The 20,473-nt window shown below is 49.2% G+C and overlaps 1 protein-coding gene and 1 non-coding gene across 9 annotated transcripts in view; both read right to left on the bottom strand.

The window, feature by feature from the left end:
• Sytl3 (synaptotagmin like 3) overlaps positions 1-20,473 on the bottom strand; it is a 67,706-nt gene that overhangs the window by 33,629 nt on the left and 13,604 nt on the right. For 3 of the 8 annotated variants that reach the window (XM_021224633.2, XM_005065922.3, XM_040758140.1), the window contains exons 2-4: positions 19,163-19,756; positions 16,601-16,819; positions 8,214-8,278 (exon numbers count right to left, since the gene is read on the bottom strand). In XM_021224633.2, coding sequence (XP_021080292.1) covers positions 8,214-8,278; positions 16,601-16,819; positions 19,163-19,272 — 394 coding nt within the window. In that variant the 5' untranslated portion in view covers positions 19,273-19,756. Of the gene's footprint in view, positions 1-8,213; positions 8,279-9,009; positions 9,180-16,600; positions 16,820-19,162; positions 19,757-20,473 lie in introns of those variants that run through there. The other 5 variants (XM_021224634.2, XM_021224636.2, XM_021224638.2 and 2 more) reach the window with 3 other exon arrangements.
• LOC121132932 lies at positions 4,838-5,002 on the bottom strand. Its single transcript, XR_005869655.1, has one exon. It is a non-coding gene; the product is annotated as a U1 spliceosomal RNA (small nuclear RNA).

Raw genomic sequence — 20,473 nt, 5'->3', positions numbered from 1 at the left:
TTATGTTCTGACCAAACATTATGGACACTAAGGTTTGAATTTAATATCACTTATATGATCACAAATATTAACTTTTTAAACCAATTAAAAAATTCTAGGAGCAGCTGGGCGTTGGTGGCACATGCCTTTAGTCCCAGCACTCGGGAGGCAACTCTGTGAGTTCTGAGACCAGCCTGGTCTACAAGAGCGAGTTTCAGGACAGCCTCCAAAACTACAGAGAGACCCTGTCTCGAAAACCCAAAACAATAACGAAAAAATTCTAGGTGCTCTAACGGTGACTCGGTAGCTAAGAGCACGTGTTGCTCTCACAGAAGACCCGGGTTCAGTTCTCAGCACCCACGAGGGGGTTCACAACCTTCCGTAACTTCAGCTCCATAGGATCTGACGGTCTCTTCTGCCCTCTGTGGGCACCAGGCACACCTGTGGTGCACATTCATACATGCAGACAAAACACATATACATATCAAATAAAACCTTTTAAAAAGTTCTTAGCTTGGGGAGTGCCTAGGCCCTGCTCCAAATGATATGACTTTGAAGATTCCTCCATGGAAGGCCTCACCCTCCCTGGGGAGCAGAAAGGGAATGGGACAGGGGGTCGGTAGGGAGGAGGGGAGGAGGGGAGGGAGAGGGAACTGGGATTGACATGTGAAACAAGTTACAATTTAAATAAATTTTTTGAAAAAAAATTCTTAGCTTGCAACGTAAGTTTGTGTCAGGTTCCTGTGTCGTACTGTGGGGAAATGGGAGGCTCCCCAGAGACCCATATCCGCCCTCGTTGTAGATCAGAACCTGCATGGCATGAGAACCCAAATGAGGGTGACCGGGTGACACATCACTCTGAGAGACGCTGCCCCTTGTGTTGCTTTTTTTGTTTTGTTTTGTTTTTTTGTTTTTTCGAGACAGGGTTTCTCTGTGGCTTTGGAGGCTGTCCTGGAACTCACTTTGTAGACCAGGCTGGCCTCGAACTCACAGAGATCCGCCTGCCTCTGCCTCCCAAGTTCTGGGATTAAAGGCGTGCGCCACCAACGCCTGGCTCCTTGTGTGGCTTTTATTCACCCCGTTTACCCCCACTTCCCTTGCTCATCGCTTTTAGTAGTTCAAAAGCCACCAAATCTTCATGCTTTTCTTTGTTGTTGACTCGGTTATAATTCCTGTAGCCTTCTGAAGAAATTTGCACAGAGGTCACTCCCCGGAGCTCAGGGGAGCAGGGAGCAGGAGGACTGCAGAGGTCTGTGTCCTGCCCAGCTCTTGGATGGCCCCAGCTCCTTGCAAGACCATGTGGCTGACCTGGAGAGCAGGCTCATGCATACATGTACGCAGAACAATGTTAACCCGGAGAGTAATGTTCTTACTTTGGTCACATTACTCTCCTCTTTTCTGCAAGTAGGTACTCGTCCCAGAGTGAAAGCCCAGGTCTCATAGCTCCCTCTGAGGACGAGGAGTTCCCTGCATCTGAGACACTTCCCATCAAACCCACTCTGTTCCCACCTTATAGAACAGAGCATGGGGAAACAGGGCCGCTGGTGGCAGATGAAGCCATTACTGTCCTCATCTGGTAGGGCTGCATTCTTATAAGAAGGGAAACTCAAACCCAAGCAGTACCTGCTCAGAGGGAAGATTAGGTGGAGATGGGTATGTAGCAATGGAGGCAGGGCTGGGGTGAAGCTTCTAAAAGCCAGGGGTATGCCAGAGCTGCTGAGACCGCCCTGCCCAGAGGCTTGACGGACATGGGAAGCATGGTCCCCTGGTCTGAGAGTCCCCGCCTCTAAAATATCTACCAGTAACTCTCCGTTACCTGGGGCTATGGAAGTAATAGAGGCTTTGGCATTTTACTGTGCTGTCCTAGGAAGCCAGTCTGGAGACCCTCTGAGTTAGTCACCACCTTCCTCTCCAGGGTCACCCGCTGCCACTACCATCCCAGGTGCTTGGTCAGGGAAGGTCTCTAGACAGACACATCGCATAACCCACACTTTATACTCTCCCTACACCCCTCTCAACTGAAACTGTCTGTACCTCTTGTCCATGTCTTAGTCATGGTTTATTCGCAGCGACATGGTGACTGCCATGTGCTGTTAGCTTTAACTGTCAGCTGGGCACCGTCTAGAGTCACCTGGGAAGAGTTTCAGCTGTGGAGCTGACTAGATCAGGATGGCCTCCGAGCACATCTCTGGGGGCTGTCTGGGTTATTGACTGATTTAGGAAAACCCAGCCCATCAGGGGCAGCGCCATTCGCTAGTTCGGCGCCCAGATCGGATCAGCCTGAAGAAAGCTAGCTAGTCGGAAGATGCAAGCAAGAACGCGTTCATCTCCCTCTGCTGTTGCCTGAGGATGTGATGTGGCCCAGATGCCTGAGTTCCTACCCTGTTTTATCACAGCAACAGAAACGAACCTGGAACAATGAACTGTCTTTGAGAGGCCGGTCTCTCAACAGTGGCTGCTGCACAGACCCTGTGCCTTCCCCATAGGAAGCTGGGTGTATGTTCATATACCTCACTAGACTGAGACATCTCCAAGGGCATGAGCCTCACTATCTTTTTATCTCAAGTATCCAGGAGAAGGCATTCCACGCACGGGGTGGTGGATATGGAGATAACACCGGAAGAAACCAAAACTCGCTAAGCAGTAGCATGAAGGCTCACTAAGTCTCCCTGACCAACAACTCAAAAGCAGAAATCCCAAAGTCATAAATATGGGGAAGGAGTGTGTGGGCCCAGGGTATTGACAGAGTTGCGAAGGAAGTGGGAAAGGTCTTGGGGAGAGTAATCACAATGCATTTTATACAACTGTGAAATTGCAAAAGAACAAACCAAATTGATTTTTTTAATGGAAAAGAAAATCAAGAAATCTGCTTTGGGAAGATTACTACCTACAAACACTGGGAAAAAGTGGGAAGTTTAAAGGTCAGGGCCTTACTTTACTGATCATGAAATCTGACTTGATCATCTCTGCTCTACCCAGGCTTGGTTGGACCAGTCTAAAATTCAGGGACCTGACAAGGCCCCAGCCTGCTGGGAGCACCACTTCTAGATTACACTGTTCTCTCTGCAGTGCCGTGTCTGTGGGCCTTCCTCTTAAGGAGAATATCAAGGAAAAAACAATCAAAACCAGGACCCCATCTTTTCTTTAATATAAGAAAGAGGACTGGAAAGATGGCTCAGTGGTTAAGAGCACTGACTGTTCTTCCAGAGGGCCTGGGTTCAATTCCCAGCACCCACATGGCAGCTCACAACTGTCTGTAACTCCAAGATCTGACACCCTCACACAGATAGACACGAAGGCAAAACATTGATGCAAATAAATATTAAATTTAAAAAAGAAACAGAGCATTTTGTTTCTGGAAGATTTCTGGATTTCGCTAAAGACACTAACTAGCAGGGGTGTGAACTCATATGAGCTGAAAGCAAGCCATACAGAACCCATCCCTGCAGAGTCTGATTAATGGGGTTGGTGGTGCTCACTGGGTGAACAGTGAAGAGGACACAGGCACGGTCTTGAGCAGAGCTGCACACATACTTAATGAAACCTATCTCTTTGCGGTGTTTATTTGTTTAGTGTGTGTGTGAGACAAAATTTGGGAGTTAATCCTCTCTGTGTGGACCCTGGAGACCAAACACGGATCATCAGAGTTGGCTGCCCAACTAACCTCTTGTCCTTTCTGTACAGGGAATGGAACCTGGGGCCTTTTGCTTTCCCAGCTGAGGGGTGTAGAGGGCCAGCCTCACTACGTCATTTTATTTCCAGTTTTAACAATAGAGGGCGTCTGAGTAGATTGTTTACATGTAACATTTACCCTCTTTTAACTTGAAAAGAGTTTAAAAACTACACTGCTTACTGATTTGTGTGTGTGTGTGTGTGTGTGTGTGTGTGTGTGCGCGCGCTCAAATGCATTTGAGACAGGATTTCACTGCATATAATCAGCCTCAGCCTCAAGTGCTGGGGACCACAGATGTGCAAACTGTCTGACTTTCATCTGTCTTACACACACACACACACACACACACACACACACACACACACACACACTAGTCAAAGCGTCAGGTAGTCCAGACTGGCCTCAAACTCACTCTGTATCTGAAGACAACCTTGATGCCGAGTGCTGGGGTCACAAGCAGACACGACTGTGCCTCATTTTATATGGTGCAGAGAAGCAAACGCAGCTCTTTGTGCACATCAAGCAGATGTTCTACAAACGATGACCATTAAGGCACCAGCATCGACGTGCACTTCCAGCAAAGAGCCAGAAGGCGGCGCCAAGAGCAAAGGTGATTCCCAGTTTCAGGCGAGGTAAGAAAATGTCCATCCTATTAACACAGCCACTTTACCGGCAGCTCTCGAGCTCACAGTACTCATAAAGAATGCCCTGGCGACCTGCCTAGCATAACCCTGTTCAAGTCCCACCCGCAACACCTAACGCGTCCCCAATGCCTCATTGAATTGTGACTTTAGTGTGTAAAACCAGGAGCCACAAACTCCAAACACTTTCAGCTGATCGTGAAGCCAGAGACCCTGAAATTACATTAAAATCCTTGTGCATACACCACCAAACCCTGCAGACAGCAGACCTAGAGGGAACAATGTTAAGACAGCCAGGGAAGAGTCCTAAAGACACTTCATGAAGCTCTGGCCGCCCACACAACGGTTCCAATGAGAACAGATAAACCTCTCAAGATCGCAATGGCAGAGGCTAGGGACATGGCTCAGCGGTTAAGATACTTGCTGCTCTTGCAGAGGACGTGGGTTCAGATCCCAGCACCCACCTCAGTCCCAGGGGATCCAACACGTATATACATACCTCAGGCACACACATAAAATAAAAATTAAAAAAAATAACTTTTATAAGGGGAGAGCACGAACACAGTCTCCCACTACCATAAATTATCTAGTCGAATTTCCCGAATTTGGAGAAATCACAGGGGGGCAGCACATCCGGAATGCAATGGATAAGCGTGTCCCTGGGAAAACCACCTTTGTGACCATGGTATCTCACCTGCCAGGTAAGTATAATAAGTTGTTTTTTTATAAAAAACCATAAAACTGGGGGCTGGAGAGATGGCTTAGAGGTTAAGAGCACTGAATGCTTTTCCAGAGGTCCTGAGTTCAGTTCCCAGCAACCACATGGTGGCTCACAACCATCTATAATGAGACCTGGTGCCCTCTTCTGGCATGCAGGCAGAACAGTGTATATATAATAAATAAATCTTTAAAAAAAACCATAAAACTAATTTAAAAGGCTTAGAAAATGCAGTATATCATAAAAAATAAATAATTTACCCTGCTTTTGTGCAGAACAAGAAACTGGGGCTTGCTCCCGCTTATTCTTTATTATGTTCTTGGTCTACAGGCGTAGCATATGCACAGGCGCGGGGGTGCAGTTGTGTACACCGTCGGCTCCGTGACTCTCCACCTTGTTTTCTTTTTCTTTTCTTTTTTCTTTTTTTTTTTTTTTTGAGACAGGGTTTCTCTGTATTGTTTTGGAGATTGTCCTGGACTGGCTCTGTAGACCAGATTGGCCTCAAACTCACAGAGATCCACCTGCCTCTGCCTCCTGAGTGCTGGGATTAAAGGTGTGCGCCACCACCTCGAGTCAAGTTCTCTCTCACAACCCGGAGTAGATTGGTAGCCAGGGAGCCTTAGTGAATCTCCACCATGGTCCTGGGTCTATCAGCACATACAGTCACACTGGCTTGGGGTTACTGGTACACATACAGTCACACTGGCTTTTTACATGGGTTCTGGAGAATTTGAACCCAGAACTTCATGATTGAGCAGCAAACTGTCTTCCCCCTGAGCCACCCTGCCAGCCCTCTTAAGTCTTTTTAAAAGTTGGGAGACTGGCAGAGCAAATGTTCCCACAGTGGATTTCTATTATTCTTTACTGGTTATGACTTCCGTCTAGTCTACTTTCATGGTATTCTGGTAATATTTATCGTAAACGGCACATATCTAGTAGGACCATTAAGGGAGGACTAAGTAAAACACATATAAATGAAACTGGTGCCTGAGGACGTGGTGATCCCTGGAATTTCAGCTCAACATTAAACTTGGCTTGGTTTGCAGTGCTAAAAAGAAAACTCCCCAAACCTCAGCCTGAGGTGGGCACTTGTGGGCCTAACACTGCCTCCATCGCCAAACAGCCCTGCCCTTCCTACCCACGTGGTTGAACAAATGGTGGGGCATTCTGAGGATGGGTGAGGTGAGGTCATCAGAGACCACATGCTCCATGATGTTTAAGTGTCTGGAAAACGTCCTTTACAAAGTACTGCATGGAGAAACAGCAGGATAAAATTAAAGATCATATTGCTCCCAATTATACAACTGTCACATGAAGTTGTCATCATTTTTATAGCTATGTCTTTTACGATTCAACAAAACAGTTAAAAAATTTTTAGTACATTTTAATACAGTGGGGGAGGGTGTCAGGACAACTTGTGGGAGTTGGGTCTCTTCTACCATGTGGGACTGAACTCAGGTTGTCCGGCTTGCCGGTGCTCTTAACCTCTGAGCCATCTCTCCAGTTCCTAAACAGTATAAAGATGTGAATATCCGCACATGAGCACACATGGGGGGGCAGGCAGAAATAATGCCAGAGAGCATTAGCGGCCTATCCCTGGGTGGAGCTGCTGGGCTTTTAACACGGAACACGTCCACACTCCCTCCCCCTGTTCTTCCTCCTCCCGTCTCCCCCTGCTTAACTCTCATTTTCTTTTGATGTGAGATAGAACCCAGGCCCACACACAGGCCAGGCCAGTGCTCTCTGAAGCCTTGGCTCCAGCCGGCCTCGCTTACGGTCAAAACAAAAGCACAAATGGAATTCAATACGATGCTTCTGAGAGGGCCAGGGCATGGGAGAAGGCAGCTGGCCCACCCTGCCAAGCACACCAAATGAAATGCCCTTCCTAGACGGTGTGCTGGCAAAGCAGGAAGCATAACCGTTGCGAGTGTCCCTGCATCCAACCAGCCACCCTCCTTCTGAGGAATCTGCCAAGACCCGGCACAGGATGTTCACCGCAGTGACCTGCCGAATGAAAAATCAAACAAAACGGTGTAGGGCCTGCCAGTAGGGGAAAGGTGGAACAAATTGTAGTCACTCTGTTGATGCAGAAAGTCATTGTGTGTTTCATACGATGTCTGTGGTGGTTTGAAGGAGAAATGTCCCTCACAGGCTCATGTATTTGAATACCTGCCCCTCCCCCCCTTGGTGATGCAGTTTGGGGAGACTATGGAGCCTTAAGGAGGTGGGGCCTTACTGGAGGAAGGGGGTGGGCATTGAGGGTTTATAGTATGGTCCCACTTCCTGTTTGCACTCTCTCTCTCTCTCTGCTTCCTGTGTGTGGATGCAATGTGATAAGTCAGCATACTGCTCCTGTCGCCAACCATGCCATGCCGGATGGACTCTATCCACCCGGAACCATGCTCCAAAATAAACTTCTTTTTTTCTTTCTTTTTCCCTCCGAGACAGGGTTTCTCTGTGTAGCCCTGGCTGTCCTGGAACTCACTCTGTAGACCAGGCTGGCCTTGAACTCGCAGAGATCCGCCCGCCTCTGCTTCCCGAGCGCTGGGATTAAAGGCGTGCGCCACCGCCGCCGCGTGGCCAAACCCCTTTGTCTTAAGTTGCCTTTGCCACACACGAAAGATAATAAAGTTAACACAAGTTAAATGAGTACATTCGAAAGATCGGTGGCGGCAGCTGTGTCAGCGGTGGAGTGCTGGGCTCACATGAATGACACCCAAGTGCTGGGGGGTGGGACGACATTTTGTTACTTTTCTCTTGCTGTGATAAAACACTCACACCAACCAAAGCAAAGGCAAAGCAAAGATCCCCAACAGGCCGAAGCCAGCAGAGCCTACTTGACTGAGTCTCATCCCGCAGGCCTTATAACCCCTTTACAAGAGGGAACCCTGAGCATGGCTGTTAACCCTCACCAATGAGTAAGCCGAAGTCACCTGGCGTTAGGCACTGAGCTTGTCTCCACATTGCAAACCCCACTGTCTGCCACTGCTTAGGGGTGACTGCTTAAGGTGCGCTAGTAAAAGCCAGTCAGGCCCGTCACTCAAAACACTGTCATTTCATGCTCTGACAATCCCAAGACCGCGAGGTTTTCTTTCTGCTTTTTTTTTTCCCTTTCAACCAAAACAAACAAAAATCTCAGTGCCAAATATTTGAAAACTAGAGACGCTCGTTTTACGGGAGTTAAGGTTTTAAGAGCATTTACCTTCGGTTGGGAATTTCCTGGCGCGCTCCTCGAAGAACCATTCTCCTGTTTTGATTTTCACAACTCTGAAAAGCAAGCAGAATTATCTTGTTGAGAGCAGGCCTCACTCTCCAGCTCGAGCTGACCTAGAACTAGTGCACTATGCAGCCCACCCTCAAACTCATAGCTCCTCTCCTGCCTCAGCTTCTCAAGCACTGGGATTACAGGTGTGAGCCATTGTAACACGTCTAAAAATTTTTTTTTTTTGGTTTTTCGAGACAGGGTTTCTCTGTGGCTTTGGAAGTTGTCCTGGAAGTTGCTTTGTAGACCAGGCTGGTCTCAAACTCACAGAGATCCGCCTGCCTCTGCCTCCCGAGTGCTGGGATTAAAGGCGTGCGCCACCAACGCTCGGCTAATATTAATTTTTTTAAACAATAGTGTTATTTTTGTGTGGGTGTTTTGCCTGAGTTATGTCTGTGCACCAAGTGCATTCCTGGTGACTTTGGAGGCCAGAAGGAAATGCCAGACCTCTTGGGACTGGAGTTACAGGTAATTGCTAGACACCCGGCCTGCCCCTGACCGCTCTCTATGTGGCCCATGGACATCCAACCTTTTGGCTTCTCTTGGTCCACACATTCCAAACCTAGGCCAGCTTTGAATGTGGCTCCAACACAAAACTGTAAAGTTATTAAAAATCATTGAGGTTGTGTGTGTGTGTGTGTGTGTATGTGTGTGTGTGTGCACTTTTCTCTTATAACTTGTCAACGCTATAAAACACAGTCCTCGTTTGCTGTCTCTGCTGTGATAAAACACTGACCCGAAGCAGCCTGGAGGAAGAAAGGTTTGTTCGGCGTCCGGCCCATCGCCAAGGGAAAGCCAGGGCAATAACTCAAGCAGGAACTGACACAGAGGCCTCGGGAAAACGATGCTGACTGACTGGCTTGCTCTCTCTCGGTTTGCTCAGGCTGTTTTCTTAGACAAAGCAGGGTCACCTGCCCAGGGATGGCACCGCCCACCACAGGCTTGGCCCGCCCATATCAATCACCAATCAAGAAAATGCCCCACAGACCTGCCCACAGGTAAATCCAATGGATGCAATTATTCAAGTAATGTTTCTTCTTCCAAGGTGATTTTCAGTTTGTGTCTGGATGACAAAACTAACCTTGTAGAGGACAAGGTTGTGTCCAGATGTCACTTAAAGTAAACATACTCTTGCACCTGAGGGCCAGGAGTTGAACACTCAGGGAAGGCAGCCCCTCATTGCCTGAGGGAGGCTGGAATTATAAACATCTGACACCTGGCACTCATTCTGCTTCTAGAAAGTACCAGTTTCCATCTTTATGGTCCTCAACCCTGCTAATGCCAAATTAGCAAACGAGAAATAGCCAGTGAACGTGCTTTGCAAATTCCAGTACGGATATTTGCTAATGATGAGGCTGGAGGAGCCTAGCAAAAAAACTGTTTTGACCTCACTGCTAGAAGCAAGCAGCAAATTAAAGAGGTGAGGGGGGGAGGGGCACATCTTTGATTTGCATCAAACTGCTGCATCTGCAGATGGGGACTCGGTGACATTAGTGCTTTATGCGCTGAGAAAGTGGACATGATGTCCCCAGAAGCTGAAGGTATTTTCCCCAATCAACCCATAAAGGGTGAAAGATGGGCGGGTCCGTGTCTTCACAGTCCTTTGGATGCCTGAAGCCGTGCATTCCTGCAGGTCTGCTCTCTGGCTAAGGCCCCTATGGCAAAGAAGCCTGAAGAGCACCTCCCAAAAATACCCTGGTGGCTTGCCAGATGCTCAGGATGCCAACACCCCAGACACAGCATCGGCCTGCTGTGAAACAGAGCCACAGGTCTCTAACTCCTAAGAGCTTTCCCCCAGTTTACTTTCCTCCAAACAACCCTGCGGCTAAGCTTCTCGGTGGCAAGGCAAATCGTGTGGGTTTGTTTCGTCGGTCCACAAGCCCAGCTGATCTGCTTTCAACGCTGGTACAGGAAAACAGACCGATGTTTGCGATTAAATCCTAGGCAACTGTGAGAAGAGCGGAGATTCTCGAAGATAAAGCGATGGTTTTTATCACCCTGCTGTCAACCCTTCTTGCAAAACATTCACCATGTCCCTTCCTTAACCCCAGACCCTCTCTGTCCGGCACACCCAGACACACTCTCGGGTCCCAGCTCAGTGGACTGGGGAATACATGAATATCTCTATGGCTCCAGGGAGCTCCTTGAGAGGAAAGGCAGGAGGTGGGATCCAAAGTGGCAGAGGCTGTGGCAGTGTGCCCTCAAGGACAGGGTCATGTTGTCAGAAGGGCTGAGCTAGGACACCAGGCAAGAAGCGTTCGCTCTTGGCATAGCCCCAACCTAGAGATGGGAGGAGACAGCAGAGAGCAGCTGGCAAAATGCCACAGGCACCATCCTGAGCCGGCAAGACCAGGGGAATGGGCAGGCCGAGCAAGCGTCACCATGGCAACCAGAAAGTACTAGCAGGAAGCTGCTCTCAAAAATATGGCTGTTGCCTCCACAAAAGAACCTCAACCACAGCAGGGAATCGGGCTGGAGTGAGAAGACACGGGGTGAGGGCAGGGGGCAGAGTGGAGTGGAGGGGGGTTAGGACACTAACCAGGCCCAAGCACGGGGAGCCCTGTTGATGCCCAACAAAAGGCACAGCCAGCAGGCAGTGGTGTCAAATGACTTCAGTGCCAGCACTCAGGAGGCAGAGGCAGGAAGATCTCTTGAGTTCAAAGACACCCTGGTCTACAGTGAGTTCCAGAACAGCCAGGGATACACAAAGAAACCCTGTCTGGAAAAAAAACAAAAAACAAAAACAAAACACATGCATGTGCGTGCACGCGCGCGCGCGCGCGCGCACACACACACACACACACAAACATACGTGCGTGCGCATGCTTCATAACCAAATCAGCTAAGTCCTGACTGAGGTTAGCTCAGCTCAGCTGCTTTCCCAGAACACGGAAGAAAAAGACAGAAACGCGGAAGAGAAGGCAGCACAAACGGAGAGAGTGGCCAAGCCGCTCACTAGCGGTCATTCCCCAGGCTGGCCTAGCATGCGCAGGGCTCTAAGTCCAATCCCCAGAAAAAGACAAGAAAGAAAGAGGGATAAAAGCACAAAAGAACAATCAGATTGAAGAGAAAATGTTGGCTTAGAAATGGGCGAATTCAAGAGGCTGAAAATCAAAAGTTCAAAAGTATGTTGCTTGGTCTTTAAGGATCAAGTGAAAAGTCCCCCAGAAACATTTTAACTATAAGAACTAGAAAGGAGGGCTGTGGGAGTTTAAATGTGATGACCCCCATAAGCTCATGGGGCGTGGCACTATTAGGAGGTGTGGCCTTGGTGGAGGAAGGGAGATCCCATACATGGCTCAAGCCACGCCCACTGTCTCAGACCACTTCCTGTTGCCTGCAGGTCAAGATGCAGGATTCTCAGCCCCTTATCCGGCACCATGTCTGCCACCTCGTAGCATGAGGTCGGTGGACTGAACCTCTGAAACTGTAAGCCACCCCAATTAAATGTTTTCCACTACAAGAGTTGCTGTGGGGGCTCCAGAGTTGGTTCAGTAGTTAAGAGCACTGATTACTCTTCCAGAGAATTCCTAGCACCCACACGGTGGCTCACAATGGTCTGTAACTCCAGGGACCTAACACCTTCACACGGACATACATGCAGGTACAACACCAATGTACATTAAAAAAATAATTAAAAAAAAGAAAAAGTGTTGCCATGCTATGTCGTCTCTTCACAGTACCAGAAACCTGAACTAGAAGAGGGTCATCTCTAGGGCATAAAGAACATGTGGTAAAACACCTTCAGATGTCTCTATAATGGTACATTCCAAAGACAAGGAGGCATTTAATGAATTTCTTGACTAAAAGGGCAAGACCCAGGATTAGAAACCCAGTGAGGTCACCATGAATGTGGGAAAGCCCCTGGAAGGCACACTCAGATTCACTGACTTGGGAGATGCCGTCTTCCAGGGTAATGAACGTTCATTTGGGTAACTGTGGGAAGAGCAGGCAGTTATGGGGAGTCGGCAGACCCAACTGCTTTCTTAGGAAAGGGGCACATTGTTGGTTTCTGAAAGCCACTAAGTGTGCATTTGAATCAAAAAGACATTCCAGAATCTAACCGCACCATCACCTCAGTGTAGGAGGGATTTCAGAGCATAGCAGCCTGAGACCTGCTTTATGACGGGCAGGGACTCCAGGGCAGCCCTCTTTCTGTGAAAATAAAGACACTCATTCATGGCTACACTGAAATGACTGCATCAGTGGACCAGGACATAGCTGAGTCATCTAAAACCAGGACATTGCTGATGACGTCTGCCGGTTTGGGAATACACTGTGGTCTGTCTTGTGGACATGTATACGCTATTATGGAAATCCTTATGAAGGCATAATGTACAGAAAAAACCACCCACACTCACCTGCCCAAACTCTCAACTTCAGCCGCTCTGTGACCTTGAGTGCTCAGCAAGACAGGGCTTGACCTGATTACCATGCAAAGTGCCTCCTGCATGGTGACAGGCTCCAGATGAACTAAGCGGATGACCGCATAGAGTACAAACCAAAGACATAATGAAATAGGAAGCTCACTAATTCCCAAAAGGGTTTTAAAGGCAAGAAGTGCAATCAAGTGCTGGCCACAGACGAGTCTGCCCTTTGACAAGAGTGACACCACAACTGTGTGAGAGCAGTCTCTTTCTGGGATGCTGGCAGAGGCCTCCCAGTTCTACCACTCGAGAGCCGGAGGCCGGAGGACTGTGGGTCTGAGGCAGCCTGAGCTACCTACTAGGGCCCTGTCTCACAAATGTGTTTTCTTTGTCAGCACCAAGAGAGACGTCTAATGTCGGGCTCAGTGGGTCCTGTCGGTGTTTGCTTCACAAGCGTCGAGATCTGAGTTCGGATACCCAGGATCACGTGGTGGCATGAACCTGTAATTGCGGCAATCCTGTTGCAAGATGGGACCAGTGGAGTTCTCAGGAGCTGCAAGGCCAGCTACTCTGGCATGCACAAGAGATCCTGTCTCAGACAAGGAGGAAGGTGGAAGACAGGGCCGGAAAGACGGCACAGCAGTTAGGAGTGCGTTCCCGAGTTCAGTTCCCGGCACTCATACCAGGCAGCTCACGGCCGTCTGTAACCCCCCCGCTCCCAAGGATCTCACGTCCCTGGCCTCTGAGGGTGCCGACACGGATATGCACATACCCCACCCCTGACACACAGTTGAAACTCAGTCTTTAAAACAATACAAAGGTGGAAGGAGAGGACCAACAACTGAAGCTGTGCCCCGAGTCCCACGCGTGCACCGTGGGTCACACATACCCAGGCTTAGACGCACAAACGCGCACACAGAAGTATTCTATCGTTTTCTGCATCTTTACTCTCTGCTTTGGCTTCAACACTTGAAAGAAAATAAGGAATCTTTAGTCTCAGCTGGGCAGTGGTGGCGCACGCCTTTAATCCCAGCACTTGGAAGGCAGAGACAGGCGGGTCTCTATGCATTCAAGGCCAGCCTGGTCTACAGAGCGAGTTCTGGATGGGCTCAAAAACTACACAGAGAAACCCTGTCTTGATTCCGCCCCCCGCCACACACACACACACACACACACACACACACACACACACACACACACACACACGCGCGCGCGCGCTGAAAAAAACAATAGGTTGGCTTCCCAGAGCAAGTCCAGCAGGCAGCCCAGGATGATGAAGAGGAGCCCAAATCCAAGCTCCTCACCGATTCACACACTGTCCTCTGCTTCACAGCCACTCTCAAGCATGGACAGCAGTAGTAGCCGCCCTTAAGGTGGGTTGAGCTTTAAGGGAGGGTTAAAATTCCGCTTCCACCACGATGGTCTGGGGGGGGGTCACTGCCAACCAAGCCAGCCAGCTCCCTTGTCTCTCCCTACCCTGAGCTCTGGGGCTCTCTGCAAGAGCAGGTCTCCAAGAGAAAACCTGCCCTGGAAGACGCTCCCCCAGCCAGCACACTTGACGGGCCTTTTGCTTGGCAGGAATCTAAGTTGTATGCCATTCTTTAAAAAGAGGGCCTCGCTGTGTAGTCCTCCTGGCTGTCCCTGAAGTCACAGAAATCCACTGCCCCCAGCCCTTCCTTGTGTACTTTTTAACTGGTGCCCCCAAGTCTACCTCTTTCTTGATTTTAAAAGTCTACCTTTCACCGGGCGGTGGTGGCGGCACATGCTCTTAATTCCAGCACTCGGGAGGCAGAGGCAGGTGGATCTCTGTAAGTTCGAGGCCAGCCTGGCCTACAAAGGGAATTCCAGGACAACCTCCAAAGCTACACAGAGAAACCCTGTCTGGAAAAAAAAATCTACCTTCCTCATCCAGTATCCAGTTCTTATTTTTTTACTGCGGGGGAAAAACATGGGAAGAAGCATGAATTGAACTCAAGACCCTTCCCAAGGTCCCACTATGTGACACAGGGAGAGCCGAGTAGCTAAGCTCCCAAGGCCTCATGATTGTTGCAGACCAAACACTAGATGGTGGCCCCTGTGGACAAAACGGGAGCGGGGGCGTGTGAAGAATGAGGGAAGGCTGGAGTCACTGTAAGTTAGCTTTCTTCTAACATCCACTGTTGTGATGCAATTATTACAGGTGTTTTGAAAAAATCCTTATTTCAAAATAAGGAAGCTGGGGGTTATAGAAATGACATTTTGTGTATTTAGTGGGTCAAGTTACAACGCCGGGCACGATGCCGTGTAGGGCAGAGATTTCAACATAGTTACCTCCCTAGGAGATTGCCTCAGCCTGGGCCCTCTATTTTGAGTTTTAGTTTGCAGATAACTATTAGAAGGGGGAAACTGCTAAGAGTTCATTTATTTCCTTTATCAGGGTTGAGTTTTTCCCTTGAACTAAGAGATGCCTGAAGGACACTGACTCCAGCAAGCCCAAGAAAGGATGGCAACCGATCCAGGTCAAAAAAGAAAGGACCGGTTCAAGCGCAGAGAGGGCGGAGCCCTTCCACATTTCTGGGTGAATGACATGCATAAGGCCTTGCAGAGGACCAGGATATCCGGCAGTACTGCAGGGTGCCAGGCAGCCAGCCCTCCTGCCTTAGGAAGGGAAGCCGGCTTTATGCTGCTCTGCGTTCGGGTCTCCCGTGATCGTGTTCTAGGGTCCTCCAACATGCCAATGATATATCACAGGCTGCATCTCACCAGAGTCCCTGACCACTCACTCACAGATTTGTATCTGCCTCACACTTCTCTCTTCCGGTACGTTCTGTGGTATTCTCTCTGTTTGCTCTTCCTTCAAGTGGCTGTGCCCCTGCATGTCTCAGGGAGCCGATGACCTGCTCTTACTTGGACAGTGTAGAACTTCAGGTCAAATATGCTAATTTTCAAAATGACTTGTTCAAAAACACTACTTCCCTCCTTCAAAACATTCTTCTAGAAATTGACTTAGGACCCTGCTCACACCCCTGCTCACACCCCTGCTCTCATCCCTGCCACTTTTCCTGAAGGGGATAAGGTCTAAGAAAACCGAGGCACCGGGCTGGGTGTCCAAGTGGCCCTGTGATCGCAGTGCCTGCTAGAGGCTGGAGGATCAGGAGTTCAAGATCAGTCTCAGCTACACATAACGAGTTTAGAGCCAACTGGGATTCACGAGACCCCATATTTAAAAAAGAAAAAGACTAAGGCACTAGTCAAGAAACCCAAATAGCCGGGCGGTGGTGGCACACGCCTTTAATCCCAGCACTCGGGAGGCAGAGGCAGGCGGATCTCTGTGAGTTCGAGGCCGGGCTGGACCGATAGCCTCCGAAACAATACAGAGAAACCCTGTCTTGTAAAACCAAAAAAAAAAAAAGAAACCCAAATAAATCCATCAAAAATCCTGGGTCAGTCCATCATCAGTCACCAAACATTCATAAATAAAAATGTTTTACGGCTGGGCCTGACTTTAATCCTAGCATTCAGGAGACAGAACTCTGTAAATTTGAGGCCTTCTAGAGATATGCAATGAGATCCCGTCTCAAAAGAAACAAACAAACAAACAACAACAAAAAGAGCTTGCCTCTGCTTCCCCGGTGCTAGGATGGATTAAAAATGTGCATTACCATTACCTGGACTTAAACCATTGTTGAGCTAAGATGTCTCCCTCCCAAGCAGAGAAAAGCAGTTCTAGTCTGGCAGCCTGGGAGCATCTATGGATCAGGTTTAGTGTGATGGCTTTTGGGGGGCATCTGTTGATGACTGAGACAGGATGGCTATATGTCACGAGTTTGAAGCCAGGATGGTTTTGGACCCTCCCTGAGTCCTGAGTCAGAGAAGGAACAGAACACTCATCTGTGTGCTTGTACACACACACACACTCACACACTCACACAAATGCACACACACACTCACAAATGCACACACCCTACCCGTGATGCTTACCTGTCCTCAAAGCACACTGTGCACTTCCACGTGTGAGTCTTCCGTAGGAACACACGGCACTCAGAGCACACCCGGTGGCTGCAGCCCTGGCACACGGCCCCGCGGTTCAGCAGCATGCCTAGAACCCGCTGGCAGCGTGCACAACGCTTTTCCTTGTGCTCCTGGCTGGGGTTCTTCGCCCCTTTCCACCGAAGATGCTGCAGGTGTGTTTTCAGTTTCCTGCGACCCAACAAGTTGAACAATGATTGGGTGGGGTAATGGTTAGCTCTCACTGCCAGCGGGGCGTAGCCTTGAGTCACCTGGGGAGAGCCTCGAAAAGGGTTTTCTGTATCAGTTGGCCTGTGGACGTGTCTGTGTGGGGGGGTTGTCTTCACTTCACAGATGTGGGAAGAACCAGCCCACCGTGGGCGGGCGGCACCATCCCCTAGGCGGGGCAAGCTGTAGGCAAACGGAGAAATGAACCCGGGCAAGCAAGTGCATACATGCGCGCTGGTTCCTGTCTGCCCTTGGCTGTGGGTGCGATGTGACCGGCTGTTTGAAGTTCCTACCTGGACCCCCCCCCAATAATGGGTGCTAACCTGGAATTCTAAGACAAGATAAACCTCTTCCTCCCCTAAACTGCTTTCTGTCTGGGCAGTTTATCATAGCAACATAAATAAAACGGAGACAGATATGATGCTATACAGATGACTACAGTCAGGAGCGTCCACAGACCCACCATATACGGCTTTGGGATCTGACCAGGCTGTAGGAGCCAGTGTCTCTCACCTCACCAGCCTAGGCTCGGGGTTTTCTGTGAACCAAGGCCTTGTCTCCCGGGGTGGCTGTGACAAACGATTACAAGCCTGTCTCAGAAGCAGTTACACTCCGTTTGTCCCTTCAGAATAGGACCTTCCTCACCAGTAGCCGCCGACTCCGTTGCTATCCCAAACACCAGCTCTTTAATCACCAAAAAGACTGTACTCATTTTCTGGGCCTATTATTATTTCAGTGAATTGGGAGTTTACAAGTATATTTAAGGGTTTTGAAATAAAGTAGGGACCAGGTGTGGTCTGCTCCTAGCATTTGGAACACAGGGAGACACAGAGGCAGGCAGATCTCTGTGAGTTCAAAGTCGGCCTGGTCCACCACAGGGAGTTCCAGAGCAGCCAGGGCGATAGAGAAAGATCTTGTCTCAGACAAATAGATAAATAAATGAACAAATGAATAAAGAAATAAAAGGGATTGGAAGAAGAACTTTGTATCTTTGGTTAGCCAAACAGTTTCCCTCACTCTTCAAACATTTTACTTTATATGTGTGGGTTTGTTCTATGCATTTGGGTGTTTTTACCTGCATGTATGTCAGAGTACTGTGTGCATGCAGTGCCCATGGAAACCAGCAGGGGAATCAGGTTCCCCGGGGACTGCAGTTATAAGAGGATTGTAGACTACCACCACGTGGGTACTGGGAACCAAACCCTGGACATCCGTAGGAGCAGCCAGAGATAACCGCTGTGTCATCTCTCCAGTGACTCTGAGAAAGGGTCTCCTATAAAACATTGGTGTGACCCACTCCTTGGTACTAGAATTGACTCTGGGTGTGATACGCTAAACACATGTTCATGCGTTCATCAGCTTACCCTCAAACATGCCTAATAGCTAAAAGTGACCTTGAACTCTTCTAATTAAAAAATACTTAGATCCCCTTTAATTTTATGTCTATGGGTGTTTTGTCTGTATGCATATATGTACACCAGATGGGTGCCTGGTTCCCACAGAGGCCAGAGAGGGCCCTGGACCCTCCTGGAACTGGAGTTACAGATGGTTGTGGGTGCTGGGAATTGAACCCAGGGTCCTCTGCAAGATCAAAAAGTGCCCTTATCTGCTGAGCCATCTGCCCAGCCCTGACCTTGAACCCTAATCCTCCTGTTTCTACCTCCTAGGTACTGAGGTTTCAGATGTGCCCACGAACATTGAGAAACAGGCCGTGTATTTACAGAGGGAACCTCCCAGCTAACAGTGGGCAGTTCTGCCATCCAGAGACGCCAACAAGTGCAACCTCACACCAAACAGCCAGCCAGGAGAGAAGGTCCTGTTGATAAAGGGGTTAAGGAACAGGCCGAGCGGGTTCACCCTTCCGTCTTCCCAGCCCGCTGCAGGGCAGACGAGAACAAAGAGAAAAGACAGAAATGGAGTCCACTGGTTTTCTGTTTCTCATCCTCCTCCTTTATGCCTCCAGGTATCCCAGAAAACAGGGGGGGCTCTTAGGAAGTTTTCTAGAGGGGGCGCTGCCAGAAGCCTGTTGGTTACTAGTTACTAGTTACCAGTTACTAGTTACTAGTTACTTTCACAAAGGGGGGAGCGCTCAAAGAGCAAATGCCACAAAGGCGTTCTTTCCAAAGAACTGTGAAATTGACTTAGGTCTGTTGGGAAAATAATCCCCAACCCCACACCCTCATTGGGACCTTACTGGGTTAGAACTCCAGCCGTGAGTTAGCAGTCACAAGGAAGCCCACAAGCCGTGACTCCAGACAGAAAAAAACCAAGCCCCATAGGACCAGCTCCGGTGGAAGCGCTGCTTACCGGACCCTTTCCTTCTCCGTGCTCTGAACGGCCTGATCACGGTACAGGACCCCGAGGATGGCCTCCCGCTCCGACTCCTTGAAGGACTCCAGGTCCACCTCATGGGCCATTTCCTCTCCCCACGACAGACAGATGGACGGACAGAAGAGATCCACTGCCCTGTGGAGAAGCCGGCGTCTAGCTGCTTCCCTCGGTCCTGCAGGAGCCCCTCTCTGGTTTCACCGGTGACTGTGTTTGGCTTGTGACTGTTGCTTCCTTCCTAACTGGGTCATACTCCCTCGGAGAAGCAATCTCCACGAGGCTGTCCACTGTCGAGCCACCGCCACCCTCCGGGGAGTGTTTTCACTGGGCTCTGCCTGATGAGACAAGAGCGTATCTTTTTCTGAGGTTTTGCCAGAGATTGTTATAAATGATGCATGGCTGCTGAGCAGATAATTTCTGAAAAGCACAAGTAATAGCCAGCCTGAAGAAGTTCACAGACAGCGAGGGGAGAGCACCGATGACTCACAGGAGCCGGCTTTCTCCAGAAAAGTATGTCCAGGTCAGCAGAAGCCACAATCAAAAGTCCAGCCTGTTCAGTGCCTTAAGACCTGTCTTAAAAAGGAAAGGAGAACAAACAAAACTAGTATTAGTCTCCCTGGCTCAACACCTCTGCGACATCACGTCAGAAGAGAGAACGTGTTCTGCAGGCACAGCTTTGCCTTTGAAGATGTGATTCAAATATTGCTGAAGAAGACATCACTCCGACACTTCTTACAATTCCCAAACTTGCATTTTCCTCCCAAGAATCCTGGGTCTTCAGCTGTGAGAGTACAAAGAGCCCGGTTTAATATCCTGAGAGATGAGCTGCTAGCCATTCCGTTACCACAAACATTAGAGTTCCCCAAGTTAGTTACATAGGCCTCGATGGTCTAGCCTGCTGCACACCAGGCTCTGTGGATGTGTGTATGATATAGCTCACTGCCCCTGGAGTGATGAACAAAACCATACAAGATTAGACAGAGCACAAGAGAAAACGGTGCAACCAGAGGAGTGAACAATACCAGAACAATGAGACCCAGCTGACTCCTTGGCGGCCTTTTCGGTCTTCTTTTGGAAGTAGAATACAGACATAATAAAACACATTTTAAAATACAGAGGTGACAGAGTTGGTTGAGGTGCTGAGCTGTTTGTCTCGGAAGAAGGAGGACCCGAGTTCAATCCCGAGTGAAAGAGCCGGGCATGGAGGCATGCTCTCACAGTCCAGGGGTTGGGGAGGCAGAGACAGGCAGATCCCTCGGGCTTGCTGGTCAGCCAATTTAGTCACGGCTA

Source organism: Mesocricetus auratus, unplaced genomic scaffold (genome assembly GCF_017639785.1).
Source record: "Mesocricetus auratus isolate SY011 unplaced genomic scaffold, BCM_Maur_2.0 Super-Scaffold_100018, whole genome shotgun sequence".
NCBI lineage: Eukaryota > Metazoa > Chordata > Mammalia > Rodentia > Cricetidae > Mesocricetus > Mesocricetus auratus.
This window is presented reverse-complemented; position numbering and strand designations above follow the sequence as displayed.